At 45.7% G+C, this 14904-nt stretch overlaps 2 protein-coding genes and 1 long non-coding RNA gene across 8 annotated transcripts in view; 1 reads left to right on the plus strand and 2 right to left on the minus strand.

Annotated features, from left to right (window-relative positions):
• Nucleotides 1-7131, minus strand: part of KIAA0586 (KIAA0586 ortholog) — a 68146-nt gene extending 61015 nt beyond the window's left edge. For 2 of the 6 annotated variants that reach the window (XM_086894011.1, XM_086894009.1), the window contains exons 1-9: nt 6546-7037; nt 6005-6426; nt 5379-5455; nt 4749-4815; nt 3601-3667; nt 3134-3311; nt 2506-2736; nt 1694-1862; nt 703-882 (exon numbers count right to left, since the gene is read on the minus strand). In XM_086894011.1, the coding sequence (XP_086750137.1) occupies nt 703-882; nt 1694-1862; nt 2506-2736; nt 3134-3311; nt 3601-3667; nt 4749-4815; nt 5379-5455; nt 6005-6248 (1213 nt within the window). In that variant the 5' untranslated portion in view covers nt 6249-6426; nt 6546-7037. Of the gene's footprint in view, nt 1-702; nt 883-1693; nt 1863-2505; nt 2737-3133; nt 3312-3600; nt 3668-4748; nt 4816-5378; nt 5456-5850; nt 6427-6525 lie in introns of all 6 variants that reach the window. The other 4 variants (XM_086894013.1, XM_086894012.1, XM_086894014.1 and 1 more) reach the window with 3 other exon arrangements.
• A 3668-nt stretch (nt 7132-10799) lies between these two features.
• LOC147652776 (uncharacterized) lies at nt 10800-13674 on the minus strand. Its single transcript, XR_015288280.1, has 2 exons — nt 11798-13674; nt 10800-11151 (listed from the first exon to the last, which is right to left on the minus strand). It is a non-coding gene; the product is annotated as an uncharacterized LOC147652776 (long non-coding RNA).
• On the plus strand, nt 10860-14164 carry TIMM9 (translocase of inner mitochondrial membrane 9). The gene is made up of 3 exons (XM_086894018.1): nt 10860-10917; nt 11226-11321; nt 13670-14164. Exons 1-3 carry the CDS (start codon nt 10879-10881, stop codon nt 13802-13804), a joined length of 270 nt encoding a protein of 89 aa, XP_086750144.1. The 5' UTR covers nt 10860-10878; the 3' UTR covers nt 13805-14164.
• The last annotated feature ends 740 nt before the right edge of the window (nt 14165-14904 follow it).

Consider the following 14904-nt stretch of genomic DNA (forward strand, 5'->3'; position numbering starts at 1 on the left):
CACCGTTTTATAATACTCACCAAGGGAAATAAAATATTTTTTATATTTAAAAATGTGGATCTATTTCAGATAAGGCAAATCACTTAAAACCTGATCTAAGATTGCTTTAAATTAGCCAAGTTAGGAACTGGGATGGCAATGAACTGAATCACTGAGATCAAACCCGTGACATTATGGACAGGATGCTTCTCCTTTTGTCTTATTTCATTTATTCCTGGACCCACTGAACAATAGGAATACCTAACAGCTTTGTAACAGAAACAGAACCTGATCAAAAAGCAGTAAAAGAAAATTCATTTACATTTGCTTTACATTTTCTGCTTTCAATACAACAACCCAAAGACCTTGTGGACCCACGAAAAAATGAAATAAAAATTCTATTTAACCAATGATAATTACAAAGTTATTGAGTAGCTCCCAAGTTTTACATTATTTTGTCTAATCTTCCTGAAACTTGTCTTTGAAAAAATATTTCAGTGAGCAGTCCTGCTGAAACTCTGTAGATTAAATCAGCACTGTCTTTAAGTCTTTAGTTACTTGTGAGTTACTCATACACAAAATTAACCCTTCCCAAATGTAGATTCTAAATATTCTGAATATATGCATTTAAGTGTCAGCAACCCAACAGAAGAGGTCAGAGAATGTGAGGAATACACAAAGTAATCACCAGGCCATAACAGTTAGGCTAGTGGAGGACAATACCTTCTCTTGTAGGTTTGGGAATATTTTCTTTTTCTACTACAGAGTTTTCTTTCTCTGTGATTTTCCCAATTTTGGGTACAGGTTCTGGAGCATATCTTCGAGGAACTGGTGTCTTTAGAGGAGATTTTTGTGTATGAGCCCCATGACTTGGAAAATGGCTTGAATACGCTTCAGGGAGCACTAAAAAATTAAAGATACTTAAATGTTAACAATTTTCTTCAAGAAAAATGATATCACAGAAACACAAAATGGTTTGGATTGGAAGGGACTTTAAAGATCATCCAATTCCAACCTCCTGTCATGGGCAGGGACACCTTCCACTATCCCAGGGTGATCCAAGCCCCATCCAGCCCTGCCTGGAACACTGCCAGGGATCCAGGGGCAGCCACAGCTTCTCTGGGCAACCTGTGCCAGGGCCTCACCACCCTCACAAGAATTTCTTCCTGGTATCTAATCTAAATCTACATTCCTTCATTTTGGAGCCATTCCCCCTTGTCCTATCACCACCTGCCCTTGCAGACTCTAGGAAAAAAAATCTAGGAAAAAACCCATGCCAGGTCTATAAATTCTTCACAAAAATGCAAAACATTACTACACTAGTTAAGTAAACAGGAAGAAAATTTCATACTTCTGACTGCTATCATAAAGGGATTAAAAAAAAAAACCCCAAAACCCCACTGTAATTCATCATAGGCTTCCAGACAAATCATGTCTCAATAAGATTATAATAATAATAATTAATAAGATTATTTTAAGTCCAGGTCCTGGTACAGACTTATTAAATCAAAAGTGTCACTTTAATTTAAACTGGAGGATACTGGAACATCTTCAGAATGTCACAAAAATTATAAACAACATTGGGCAATAAAACAAATTACACAGAAGAAATGCTTAATACTCATTACTGATGTGATGCACAATCCAGTATTAATGGAGACAAAATTAATGCAAAACCAACAGTGAAAACAAGACAGTAAGAATTTATCTCCACCTTGGGCAGGTGCAGCATTGGGAGGTAATAAAGCCCTGTGAGATGAAGGTGCTTCGTTAGCGAGCGATCTCTGCTCAGGCTTCTCCCAGAGTCCTGCCAGGGGCCCAGGGGCAGGCACAGGACCCTGCTGCAGGCCACGGGTGTTCACTGCAGAGCTGATGAGATGGGACTGGGAGAAAAAATTACAGAGTATTTCTGGTCATTGAATCACAGAACTTTTAAGGTTGGAAAAGATCTTTAAGATTATCAAGTCCAACTCTTCTCCCAGCAGCACCACATTCCCCACCCAACCAAGTCCTCCAGTGCCACATCCATGTTTTCTGAGCACTTCCAGGGGTGGTGACTACACCACTGCCCTGTGCATGTTCCAATGTCTGACTACCCTTCAGTGAAGAATCTCCCCTAATACCAAACCAAAATCTACCCAGGTGCAACTTGAGGCCATTTCCCCTTGTCCTGTCCCTGTTCCCTGGGAGCAGAGCCTGACCTGCACTAGCCCTTCCCTCCTGTCAGGGAGCTCTGCAGAGCCAGAAGGGCTCCCTGAGCCTCCTTTTCTCCAGGCTGAGCCCCTTTCCAGCTCCCTCAGCCCCTCCTGGGGCTCCACACCCTTCCCCAGCTCCACTGCCCTTCTCTGGACACGCTCCAGCCCCTCAGAGTCTTTCTCATTGTTGGGAGCTTTCACTTTCTCTGATCCACTTCCACTTAGCTTTCTTTCTTTCTAACACTAAGAAACAATCCAAATTATTACAACATTAACACAGAGATACAAAATAAATTATTAACCTGAAGTTTCTGCATTGTGACTTAGATACCTGAATATTCATTTGTTGCTCCTGTAGCTTTTCCAAGTGCTGAATCCGTTGTGCCATGAAAGTGCTCATTTGTTTTTCAAGCTCACTGACTCTCTGGTGGTAGTGGGGTTCATTTTGAGCCTTCATATTTGCTTGCTGTTCAGACACTCGCTGCAGCTGCCTGTCTGTCTCCTGCAGTTTCTGAAGCATCTCTGAAACTGAGTTCACTTTTGCTTCCAAATCATTTTGAACCTAAAAGAAAGGATTAAAAAAAAAAAAAAAAAAAAAAAAAAAGGAGGTGGAGAGGAAAAATCCTATTATTGCATGGAAAGAACAAAACATCCTTCACAGAATCCTGGATTTGCATCCCAGAAGAAACAAAATTCTATTTAGCCTTAAAGTTTGGTAGCTTAGCAATACAGTGAATTTCTAACAGATAAATCAAATGTTCTCTGTCTTCTGCCCATTTAGTTAAATCCAAATTAGTTCCCTCTGGTATACTGGTCAGTGAGTGTGAGATAACAAATACACAAAGCAGTGAGCAGACACATTCAGGTTTTCTGGAGCTACTGTCAACAATTTCAGGCTTGTTTGGAACATTTACTCTTTTCAGAGGACAAAGAACTACTCCCACAAGGCACCCACTCACCTTGAGAAGTGGAGCTGTGGTGGCAATGGCAGCAGCAGTGGCTGCTGCAATGGTTGCTGCAGAGTCAGCTTCCCTGGCTGCTGACCTGCTGTCACCCCCAACAATTTCCCTTTTTCCTGTGGAGGCATTTCCCAAGAGCTGCACCTTCACCTCCTTGTGAACAGGAATGTTCTGAATTCTATAAAAATAAAGAAGAGCCTGTAAACAGCATTTTCTCTGTATCTCCTTCAAGCAAATGATTTCCCACACACAGTATTGAAATCACTGTACAAGCATTTCTCCTGGAAGTTTTGACACAAGGTACTCCAAGGAATAAAATCAACTGAAAACATTTTCATACACAGAAAAAAAAAAAACCAGCACTGACAGAGAACAGTAAAAACACTTCTTCCTTACCAGCTATGCATTTTAGCATTCTATTGTACAGAAACAGAACAGCTCAGACACCAACAACAATTCACACTTACTTTTGCATTAATACTCCTCTCAGAACCTCTTTCTGGCCAGCAGCATACTGAGAAATAAAAACATTATCTATGGGAAAGGACAAACATGCTTTGTTGAGATAATTGGCACAAAATGTCTATTTCACAAGTAGAGACAAAATATTATTTCAATACATTTAATTTTGCTGTAAATAATCTGTTGCCTGCAGGACCCACATCATCTATTGCAACAACAAATTGTTTTCTTTCAGTAAGCAGAAAACCTAAACAATGGAAAGAGTGAGAGCAGGCTTCATTTAACACAGTTTTTATAGCATTGGATGCTGGTATCAATAAAGTCCAATAATAGTGAGTAAAGTCTTAATGGTAACTGAAGCTCAGACAACCCAGTCAATAAAATTCAATAAAATTGAAAAATATTTAATTAAGAAAACCCCAGAAACAGTATTTCCCTACCATAATCATAAATTACAACAGACTTTCTTAATAGGTGTAAATCACACTAAAAGGATTGCAGGGTCTCCCTCACCCACTCTTTGCTGGGCAGAGGAAGCAAATGCTGGTAAGTGCTGCCTGTGAGTACAAAATATTGATTTTTGGTCTTAACTAGGGTATTGATTTGTATTATTTCTCCTCTACACAGCACCAGATATGCAGGAAACCTGCTAAGTGTGTTTTCTTTAAAAAGCCTTCACTTCCCTCAATCTGATTGAAATTGGCAGGTTCAGAAATTATAGGAAAATACACTGACATTGTGATTTCCTAGGATTCTTAAGGATTAGAAATACATTTTTTTTTGGTATAGGCTGCTTGAAGAAAAATGTGTCTTTGTAGTACAATAATTCACAAGAGGAAAATGGATCAAAACAAGCCCCTTCCCCAAACTGTCTATTCAGAGACATGAATAGTTTGGTTAACAAAAGGAATCTCAACACTCTGGCACACTGGCAGATGTCCCACTCAATTAAAAAAATGTAATGCCAGCAAGAATGAGGTAAAATTTGCAAAATTTAAAAATCTGTTATAATTACCATTTTTTTCTCGAAGCAACCTCTGAATATTTTCACTCAGAAGTTTCCATAATAAAAAAAAAAAATACCTAAAATCTCCCTTTTTCTTTAATTAATCAGTCTCCTTACAAAAAAAAAGCAGTTATTGATATGTTTTACCTTCAGGTTCTCTGCTGTCTTCCAGCAGTGAAGGATCATTTTGTGCTGCAGCTTCTCCAGGATGATCCTTCAGAACAAGAGCAGAAAAAGCAGATATCAAAGCTTCTGCCAACAGTAGCAAAATTTTGGAGGCAAACGGAATTGCTGAGCACACAAATGGAACCATTTGCACACAGCAGCACAAAGGTCTTGGCACAAAACACGTGATGACCTCTGCCACAAAGGGTCTGGACACTGCTGTCAAGAACTCACAGCATTTTAGGGACTGAAACTCCACAAACATAATTCTAATTAAAACCACATATTCTAAGTGCTAAGTAAGTTTATTCTCCTCATTTGTGGGCAAAGAAGTAGAAGTGAAACTGTACCTGCTTAAGCTTAAAGAAGCTGCTAATCTTGGACAATTCAAAAACAGAGAATTAAGCACTGCTAACATTGAGTGTTAAATAAAGCCCCTCCAAAAACACCAATAATAAAACCACCTTAGCAGCAACTCAAAGAGGAAAAGCAGTTGCACAGTTGTGGTGCAGAGGCTGAGCCAAAATCTTGTGCTGCTTATAGGGGAGCTTTCTGAGGAAAACTGTGTTCTCTTAGCTCAGGATCACAGAGAGGAACAGCAACTTTTCTTACCATTTGGGATAAAAACACGGGCTTTGAATTTTCAACTGGAAGCAGAATTTCTGGATGTACTTTGGTGCTTAGGACTCCTAAAATAAAATCAGTTTTACTGTGGTCAGAATAATTTGTGGTGCATTTTCTGTAAAACTCCACATTTTGCTTATCTCTAAATGCCTAAACATCACGACTGTCGTAACACAAATGACCACAGAGATTCAGCTGAAGCTTAAAAACATCAATAAATTCTGTGAGTCTGAATGAGAAATTTGATGGGGAAACTTCTGAAAAAGAGAACATTACTAAACATCCTTTAAACAGGGACGTTTTAACAGGAATTAACTGCCCCCATGGGCAGGGACACCTTCCACTATCCCAGGTTTCTCCAAGCCCCATCCAGCCTGGCCTTGAACACTTCCAGGGATCCAGGGGCAGCCACAGCTTCTCTGGGCACCCTGTGCCAGGGCTCACAGCCTGCACAACTCACTTTCCATGTGCAAAACAGTCTGGGAACACAGAGAGTGCTGACAGCTGCAGTACGATCGATGATGCAAAGGTTCCTCAACCACAGAACTGCTCGGTGGCTGAAATCGCCTCTCCGCGCTGTCAGCACAAGCCTGAGGCGATCCCGGCGGACGCACCTGGAGCGGCGCTGGGGGAGCGGCGGGAGGTCCCACACGGAGCCCGCTCTGCAGCCGAATCCCCCGGGCAGGGCGAGCCCCCGGCCCGGAGCTTGGGCACAGCGTCCTGCGGCCCCGTCCCGTCCGTCACCGGGCGGCCGCGGGCCGGGGGCCGCTCCCTGCGGACGGCCGTGGAGCGGATCAGCACATCGCCCGCCGTCAGGCTGCCCAGCGAGTCCTGGCTGCCGCTGCTGCCCGCTTCCATGGGCAGCCTGAGGGCTGAGGCGCCTTCTGGGAGCGCGGCCGTGCGGGCCGGGCGCTGTGGCGGCTGCGGCAGGAGCCTGGAGGCTCCGGGACGCGCTTCCCTCCCCCGCCGTGGGCACGGCTGCCGTCCTTGAGAGCAGCTCTCCCGCCGTCTCAGCCCCGATCCCGCTGTCTCAGCCCTGTTCCCGCTGTCCCAGCTCCGATCCCGCTATTCCAGCCCCGATCCCGCTGTCCCAGCTCCGATCCCGCTGTCTCAGCCCCGATCCCGCTATCCCAGCCCCGATCCCGCTATCCCAGCCCCGATCCCGCTGTCCCAGCTCCGATCCCGCTATTCCAGCCCCGATCCCGCTATCCCAGCCCCGATCCCGTTGTCTCAGCCCCGTTCCCGCTGTCCCAGCTCCGATCCCCGCATCCTGGACCCGATCCCAGCCCCGATCCCGCTGTCCCAGCCCCGTTCCCGCTATCCCAGCCCCGATCCCAGTCCCGATCCCAGCCCCGATCCCTGCCCGTTCCCGCTATCCCAGCCCCGATCCCAGTCCCGATCCCAGCCCCGATCCCAGCCCCGATCCCGCTGTCCCAGCCCCGTTCCCGCTATCCCAGCCCCGATCCCAGTCCCGATCCCAGTCCCTATCCCTGCCCGTTCCCGCTGTCCCAGCCCGGCCGGCGGCACCGGAAGCGCGCGGTGCCATGGCCACGGCGTCCCCTCAACCGCCGTCCGGCGGGAAACACGGGTCCGCAGCTCAACAGCGTCCGGTGGGGAACGCGCGGCCCGAGAGGGTAAATCGGGCGGCGGGTCCGCGCTCGGCCGATTCGCCGGCCCGTGGCGAATCTGCGGGGCCGGGAGGGGCGGGCCCGCCTCGTGTGTGCGCGCGCGTGGCGAATCTGCGGGGCCGGCGCGCGGGGCGGTGAGTGCGCACGGGCCCGCAGCGCGTGAGGGGACGGGCGGGGGAACGGGCGCGCGCTCGTGAGGGACCGGGAGCGTTCCTGAGGGGCCGGGAGGAACCGGGAGCGTTCCCGTGGTCTGGGAGTAGGCCGGGAGGGACCGGGAGCGTTCCCGTGGCCCGTGTGAGCTCCCGAGGGCCCTCAGTGGGGAAACCCCCGCTCTGCCCCGGGAGTTTTCCCCGTGCTGGCGGCTCGGTGGGGATAAGGACGCTCTGTGTTCGATGTTGGGCTGGGGCTTGGCTGAGCGAGTGATTCCCGAGGGAGAGGAACTCGGTGTGCCCTTGGAATGGAGAAATGGAAGATGGAGTAGAAGGAAAAGACAAAAAAAAAAATAAAGCTCGACGTGTTAGCCTCAGGTTATGGGTTTATTGAGTGAGAAGTGTCAGCCAGGTGTGATGTCACTTAAATAGGAGAGTGCTGGTGGGAAAACGGGTATTTTCCCTCAGGCCTGACGGCCATACACGAGTTCAGTGTGCTCAGAGGCTCTCCTGGTGCCTGAGGTCTGGCTGACTCGGTAACTCCTCACCTTTGGTGTTCCATTTCTACCTCTGATCCCTTCAGAGCAGGGTCCAAACCCGGGAGACAGGGAATGATAACCTGTGCAACAGCTACACCTGGTTATCCAGCTCCTCACTAGCCCCTCTCATGTCACCCTGCCCTAATCACTTCTTTAAATGCCTCCGGCCTCTTAAAATCAATTTGTTCGGACTTCTTTTAATTCTGATGTTAATCCAGTTGTAGTCTAGTAATCCCCCATGATAAAAGAACTTTCTCTACAAGCTGGGGGGAGTTTACCTTGACACAATTCCTTGAATCGAGATTTTTATTCTTTGAGATATTTGATTTGCTGTTTTCACTCTTCAGAAACACTTGCAGGGTGTTGTCTGTGTGCAGGAGGAAGCAAAGGTTTAAAGAGACAGTTCAGCTGTCTTTTTATGGAGTAGGTGATAATTACAACTGATTCAGATGGTTAATGGGGATTACAAGTGTGAGTGATTTATAGTGTCTTTCCATCACTCTTCTCAGAAAAATGCAGCTCTTCTTAAAAAGATGGGGAAAAATCCCAAACACAGGGTTTATTTACTTTGCTCAAGGGACTTGTCTTAATGTCTCTTTAGAACACCAAAATATGTTTGGAAGAGCCCGAGGACCTTTCAAGAAGGGAGATTTCCCAGTTTTTGCTCCTTTCTGGTGAACCAGTGCGCCCAGACTGTGTGTCCCTTGCAGCAGAGGTTTATTCAGAGACCTCTGATTCCTGCAGTGTGAATATCCTTGCTTAGAAAGGCAGAGCTGAATTTTAAATCATGTTTAGCCCACAGGGAAGTCCTCCAGGCTCTGTAGGATTAAACCTGAGAGGAGCAGGAGTGGTGTGAACAGCTCTGTAGGAAGCTCTGGGCTGGGTTGGCTGAGGTGCTGAGCACTCTTTCATCACCCTTGTAAAACTTTTTTTCAGAGTTGGAAGGAAAGGGAGAAGCAGCAGGAAAGTTTGAAATAATACATTTACTAGACTTTGCAACAAACCAGATTGGCACATTCCTGGGAATGTTCAGTAGCTTGTATTTAGCTGTAAACTGATTTATAGCTGAAGGTGCAGCAGAGCCTTGTAATTTCACTGTGGAATGTGTGAAATACCTGTACTGGAACAAGAGCTTCAGGCACTTCAGATCAGATGAGAATCAGAGCCTTTCCCAGGTGTCAAAGCTCTGTGAAACTACAGTTTCAATCTACCATTTCCAGTCTTGCCAAATCAGTCACAGAAAGACAGGGATCAGGTTTGCTGTAAACACAGATCAACACCGAGTGTGAGAAAATGGCACCGACAGTTGAAGCTTTGAGCTTCCCGCCTTTGGCAGAGGACAAAAGTCTTCCCTGCTCCCCGCAGTTTCTGTTTAATTATCTACAAACCCTGCCCTGAGAGAATTGTCACTGGTCTTGTTTTCTCACAGGCTGAGAAACGAGAGCGGAGTTGCCATCACTCTCACTGCCTACTCCAGGGCATGTCCATTTTCCTGAAACAAATTAGGGGTTTAGGAGAGAGGCTGGAGAGGGACTTTGGACAAGGGCATGGGGTGACAGGACAAGGGGGAATGTTTTGCACTGCCAGAGGGCAGGGTTAGATACTGGAAAGAAGTTCTTGACTGTGAGCGTGGTGAGGCCCTGGCACAGGGTGCCCAGAGGAGCTGTGGGTACCCCATACTGGAAGTGTTCCAGACTGAGCTGGAGGGGGCTTGGAGCAGCCTGGGATAGTGGAAGGTGTTCCTGCCCATGGCAGGAGGGTGGAATTAAATGATCTTGAAGGTCCCTTCCATCCCAAACCAGCTTGTGATTCAGTGAGAACTTAACTAAAACCCGGGTCCTTGTTAGCCACCATATCCTGTAGGTTCTGCTTCAGAATAACCTGTGTGACCTGTCTGCCCATGATGAATTCTTGCATCTTACATCCCAGAATCATCTGTGCCCTTGGCCTCCCCTCTCTGAACCGGCTCCCTGTGCAGGGATAAAGTGTGATGTTAAGAGGCAGATGTCATCATCCCTGTGCTGCTGGGAGGGGATGTAGGGACAGTTCACTCTTGTGAGAGCTCCCTGCTGCTATTTTTAGTTGCTTCATTTTCTTTCTGTTGGAGAAATAATTATTGCTGTCTCTTTGTTCATGTTCAGGGAGCTTGTGTATCCCTTCCTTTCCCCCTGCTGAGAGACTGCAATAGATAAAGCTCACTAAAACATGAATGTCTTGCCCAAAAATTGGCAAAGCATAATAAAAGATTAATTCTAAATAGCCCTTGCTAAAGGACTAAAAGAACTTTTTTTTGTCCCAAAGTGATTGCTCTTCAGTGCTCATTTTTCTTCCACAGGTTGAATTACACTCAAGGAGCTCATTCTTGCCTACATGTGATATTAGTTTGCATTATCATCTGTGATAATAGGTCTTAGATAACATGGAAATTAAGAGAAAAAAGGAAGATTAGGCTTCAGTCTTCTAGGAAACCTGCAGGGATGCTTTCAAGCCTTAACTTGTTCAGTGTGTTGGATTAGGCATGTGAGTCTTCTTGAGGATGCTTGTTTAAATTCTTGGATCCATCGCTGTTTACTTTTTCCCTTTGTGTCATTTCTTTAAGGCCATTTTCATTATTCTGTGTTTTTCTTGCATTTAGTTCACTACAATAACCACAACTTTTGCTGTAGTTCAGGTGTTCGGTGCAGCTACACAGTAACCAGGCCCTGCACCTTGTTCTTCATCTGTTCAGTGACTGCCAGTTTATATTTGCCTTTTTTCCTTACTTTTTACAGATCACATCTAAAGTCACTGAAACTCTAAGGCTAGAAAGTGTTACAACTTTGCTTCTTCCCCAGCTCCTGCCCTAGCTTATTTAGTAAGTTTGACAGCACTTATAAAAATAAGGTATTCTGTAAGTCACTTTAGCTGTGTGAAATGCCCTAAAAGTCTTTAAAGGACAGCAATTAGCAGGTGGATCTGGTAAGGTTTCATACCTGGAATTATCTTGGTTTTTTTAATTGAATACATTCCCAATAGGTAACTTCCCTTTGAGTGAATGGCTTGGAAGTTTGCTAGCAAAGTTGCATTTAAACTTCAAGGATGCACAAAATTCCATTCTGATGCAAAATGCTTTTTTAATTAAAACTCTACTTTTATCCTCACCTTTAGGTGACTGAGTCACAGGTGGTGGAACATGGCTGGACAAATATCAGAGTCGGATCAGATCAAGCAGGTGAGATGCTGCATTTGGGAGGGGTGGTTTGAAGGTCATGAGCTGCTCTGTCCCACAGAGTGGAAGGTGTTGGGCATAGGGAAGGACAAAAACTGAGGTAACACAACCAAAATTTCAATGGGTGACCGTTGACAAAACAGCATATTTTGTGTACAAGCAGCTTCTGGTGCTGAAATCTTCTGATGGAGAGTAAACATTTCTAGTGACTTGTTCAGATTTTCTTACACCATGCACCTGTGTGGAAGAAAAATAAACACTGATTCTGTAAATTTTTTTTTTAATATTCATTGTCCAATTTTTATTTACAGTTCAAGGAGTTTCTTGGCACATACAATAAACTTACAGAAAATTGCTTTGTGGACTGCATAAAGGATTTCACTAGCAGAGATGTGAAACCAGAAGAGGTAGGTGATGGCTTCTCATGACCCTTTGGTAGAATTGCTGTGTAGCATTCCAAATTCAGAAACAACTTAGAGTTTGGATCTTTAAGATACAGAGTGAGGCAGCAGCCTTCAGGGGAGTGTGGGTGTCTGGCATGTTGCTTCCATCAGTGTCCCATCACATCCCAGTTTGGACAGGGCTTGGAGCAGCCTGGGATAGTGGAAGGTGTCCCTGCCCATGGCAGGGGGTGGCACTGGGTGCTCTTTAGGGTTCCTTGCCACCAAAACCATTCTAGAAGTGGTTGCCACACACAGAATCTGCCCAGTCTCCACTGAATATTGGCTGCTTTATTGCAATTTTGTGTGTTTCATTCCCTGAACTGTCAGTGGAGGTTCTTGTGCCTTAACTTCTCATGGATGGCAACTCCATGGACATGGAAGCTGCCCACCTACAGCCTGCATCTCATTCTTTGAGGAATTCTGCTGAAGTATTTGTTTACCTGCCCACGCTCCTGCTTTGTAGTGAGTCATGGGAACACAGCTCTGGCTGTTAAATCCATTTCCCTGCACTGCAGGGAGCTCCCTCACATCATCATCTGCAAAAAGATTAAGCTCTCCATAAGATTAGTTGCATGTTTTTGCTTCTCTTTGCCTGTAGAGAGGCTGTTTCAGAGCCTAATCATTTTGTTGCTTAAAAATCTAATAACCTTTGCTTGACTCTGCTGGCAGGACAAAAAAAAAAAAAAAAAGCCTAAGATTTTAAACTAACCACTGTTTCTGAGCCTTTTCTGCCTCCTTGCAGCCTCCTCCTCACTGCAGGCAAAACTCGTGTCTCCTTTCAGCTTTGGTTCTGCTGCCCTGAACAGAAGTTTCTTAGCTTCCCAAGACAGACTTTTTCTTTCCCTAATCTTCTCTGCATCTGCTTTAATGGAATTCTATTACAGGTCATAATTTATTCTTGGATTAAAGATAATTTAGGTCCAAAAAGTATTCTTGGAGCAACCAGGCCTAGTGGGAGGTGTCCCTGCCATGGCTGGGCATTGGAATGAGATGTTATTTAAGGTCCATCCCAACCCAAACCGTTTTCTGATTGTGACCTGCCTTTTTTTCCTTCTGTGCATTGCAGATGGTTCATGTCTGGTAGCACAGGAACCATCTGTTAACAGTGGAACTAGGAAGAAATTTCCTTATGGAAAGTTCTGCCCATCTTGTCCATGATGGGATTTCTTGCAGAGCACCTGTCTCTGGAAACAGGACACTTGTCTAGATGGACACTGTCTGTCTGCTGTGGAAATGCCCATGTTTCTCTTGAGAGTTATAGTTCCTTATTAAGTAATTGAGATTGCTAGCTCCATGCATCCCTTTTGGGATCCTACACTTGAAAAAACCCAACTCGTGAGCTCTTTCCTTGCCCAAGTGCCAGTGCAAGTCTGGACTTCCCAGCAAGGTGTCACACACACCGCTCCCTCTGGCAGCAGAGGCTGGGGCAGGTCCAGAAGTTGTTTCCTAGGGAGACTCCACTCCTGCTCAGCAGGTTTGGCTGTAGCTGCTGCCAGGCTGAGGACAGAGAAGGGCAGGTGCTGGGTGGTGTGTGGAGTTTCTTGGGGTTTTGTCTAGTTCATTTTCACCCCTTCTGCTTTTCACATCCCTCTGTTCCAGCAGAACCAAAGCAGTGGCTGCTTTCCCAGGCAAAGGGGTTAACTTTCATTTCAGCCCAAATTTCACTTTGCAGTGATAACAAGGTTTTGAGCCATGGCATAGAATATCCAATTGGTAGGACTGTAGTTCAGAAATTATCTCCTAACTCTTTCTTTACACTTAAGAAACCACTTTAAATTTGAAGACTACTGTGGTTGGAATAGGCTCTGGTATTTATTTGCCAGTCCAGCTGACGGATGTACTCTGGTGGCTTTGCTGAAGGGTAACAAGGCAGGTATCAGAAGGCTGATAGAGCCAATGGGAACAAGGGTTAAAAAGGGTTAAACTGAGTTAGCAGAGAGCAGATCATATTTAGCTTTCAAAGCCAGTATGTTTGTAAACAGAATTAAAATAAAATTTACTCATTTAATAGATTTATTAATCATTTCAAAATGTACAGTTCAATTCCACAAGAGGTGCCCAGGGACAAAAGAATGGTACCTCCTAGGTCCAGGGTGTTTTCCATGGAGACTTTAATATGAGAATGAATATTAATAGATGTTTCAGGCATAGAAGAACTCAACTTTACATTTTCTACTGTCCTCATCTTGAGGCTTGACAATATGAGATGTACTCACCTAACTGTTTCTCCCTGTCTGTGGTGATATTTTGTGTCCTAGTTGGGGACATGTTTGATTTACTGTCTGAAGCCCTCTGTTTCCCTCTTGCTGTAGATAACTTGCTCAGAAAACTGCCTGCAGAAGTATCTAAAGATGACACAGAGGATCTCCATGAGATTCCAGGAGTACCACATCCAGCAGAACGAGGCTCTGGCAGCCAAGGCAGGACTGCTCAGCCAACCTCGTTAGACCAGAGCACTGTGCTCAGACTTAAGCTGTGCCAGTGTTCCCTGGGCAAGAACACATTGGGGGATTCCTACTGTCAGGATGTGTGTCCAGCAGCTCAGAGCAGAGCTGTGGGTGCTGCTCAGGCAGTGGGGGCCATGAAGGGTTAAACAGGAGCTCAGTCGTGGTGGCCTGGCAGTGGAATTTGTTTCCACAAGGGAATGATGCAGATACAGCTTTTCCCAGGGCCCACAGACTGGTGTCCGAATTTCAGGGGTGGTGGGAGGGCTCACTTGCCTTGTGCCAAGACTGGTTGAGATGAATCAATTTAACGTGGGGAATACACTTTTTTATTTAATTCAAATAAAATCAACAGGAGCTAAATACACGTGTGTGTTCTTTCCAAAGAGCCATTTTTGGGACATTTGAAAGCAGCATTTTGTTTGCTGGGGTCTCTTTGCTCAGCTGCTCCAGAGTTCTGTTCATTCACTGCTGCTTTAGGAGCTGACAGATGCCAGAGGGAGCTCAGGCAGGGCTGCTCTGCCAGCCTTTCCCCAGGTTATCTTTGTCTGGTGCCTTATTCTGTCATTTACAGGGGACAGAGGGGCACTGGCAGCTCCTGTGCACCCTTTGTTTCCCTCGGGGAGCCCCATGGGCTCCTCCCAGCCTGGCCTGACACACTAGCACTGAGCTTGCTGCAGTTTTCTCCTTTCTCCCTGGGAATGCCAGCAGGAAATACAGGCTGTGCACAGCACAGGGCCGGTCCTGCTGCTGCATGAGCCCAGAGAGGTTTGGAAGGCAGCTGGACTGGGTTAGGAAACACAGCAGTGCTTTGGGAGGATCCTGACAGCTGAAATCCTGCAGTCAGGGCCTTAGTGCCATGGAGTGACAGTCAGCAGGCACCCTGTGCTTCAGTTGTAACTCATAAAATACAGGAACAACAGGAACTCAACACCAGGAGCACCAATTTTGAGATTCTAAATGATGAGTGAACCAAAGCTATTTCATATCTGCTGCCAGATTCTGTTATTTATAGAGAGGCAACAGCAAGGAACAGAAAGGGCAAAAGGACTTTTTTGTTACTACCTTCTCTTCCTTTTTATTTCCAGCAGCAGCTTTAATGA

Source organism: Cyanistes caeruleus, chromosome 6 (genome assembly GCF_971803275.1).
Source record: "Cyanistes caeruleus chromosome 6, bCyaCae1.hap1.1, whole genome shotgun sequence".
In the NCBI taxonomy this organism is placed as follows: Eukaryota; Metazoa; Chordata; class Aves; order Passeriformes; family Paridae; genus Cyanistes; species Cyanistes caeruleus.

Coding starts and splice junctions, on each gene's coding strand:
- TIMM9 (XM_086894018.1), top strand. CDS start 10,879: ATGGCTGGACAAATATCAGAGTCGGATCAGATCAAGCAG. Junction 10,918..11,225: donor AGTCGGATCAGATCAAGCAG/GTGAGATGCTGC, acceptor TTTTATTTACAG/TTCAAGGAGTTTCTTGGCAC. Junction 11,322..13,669: donor GAGATGTGAAACCAGAAGAG/GTAGGTGATGGC, acceptor CTCTTGCTGTAG/ATAACTTGCTCAGAAAACTG.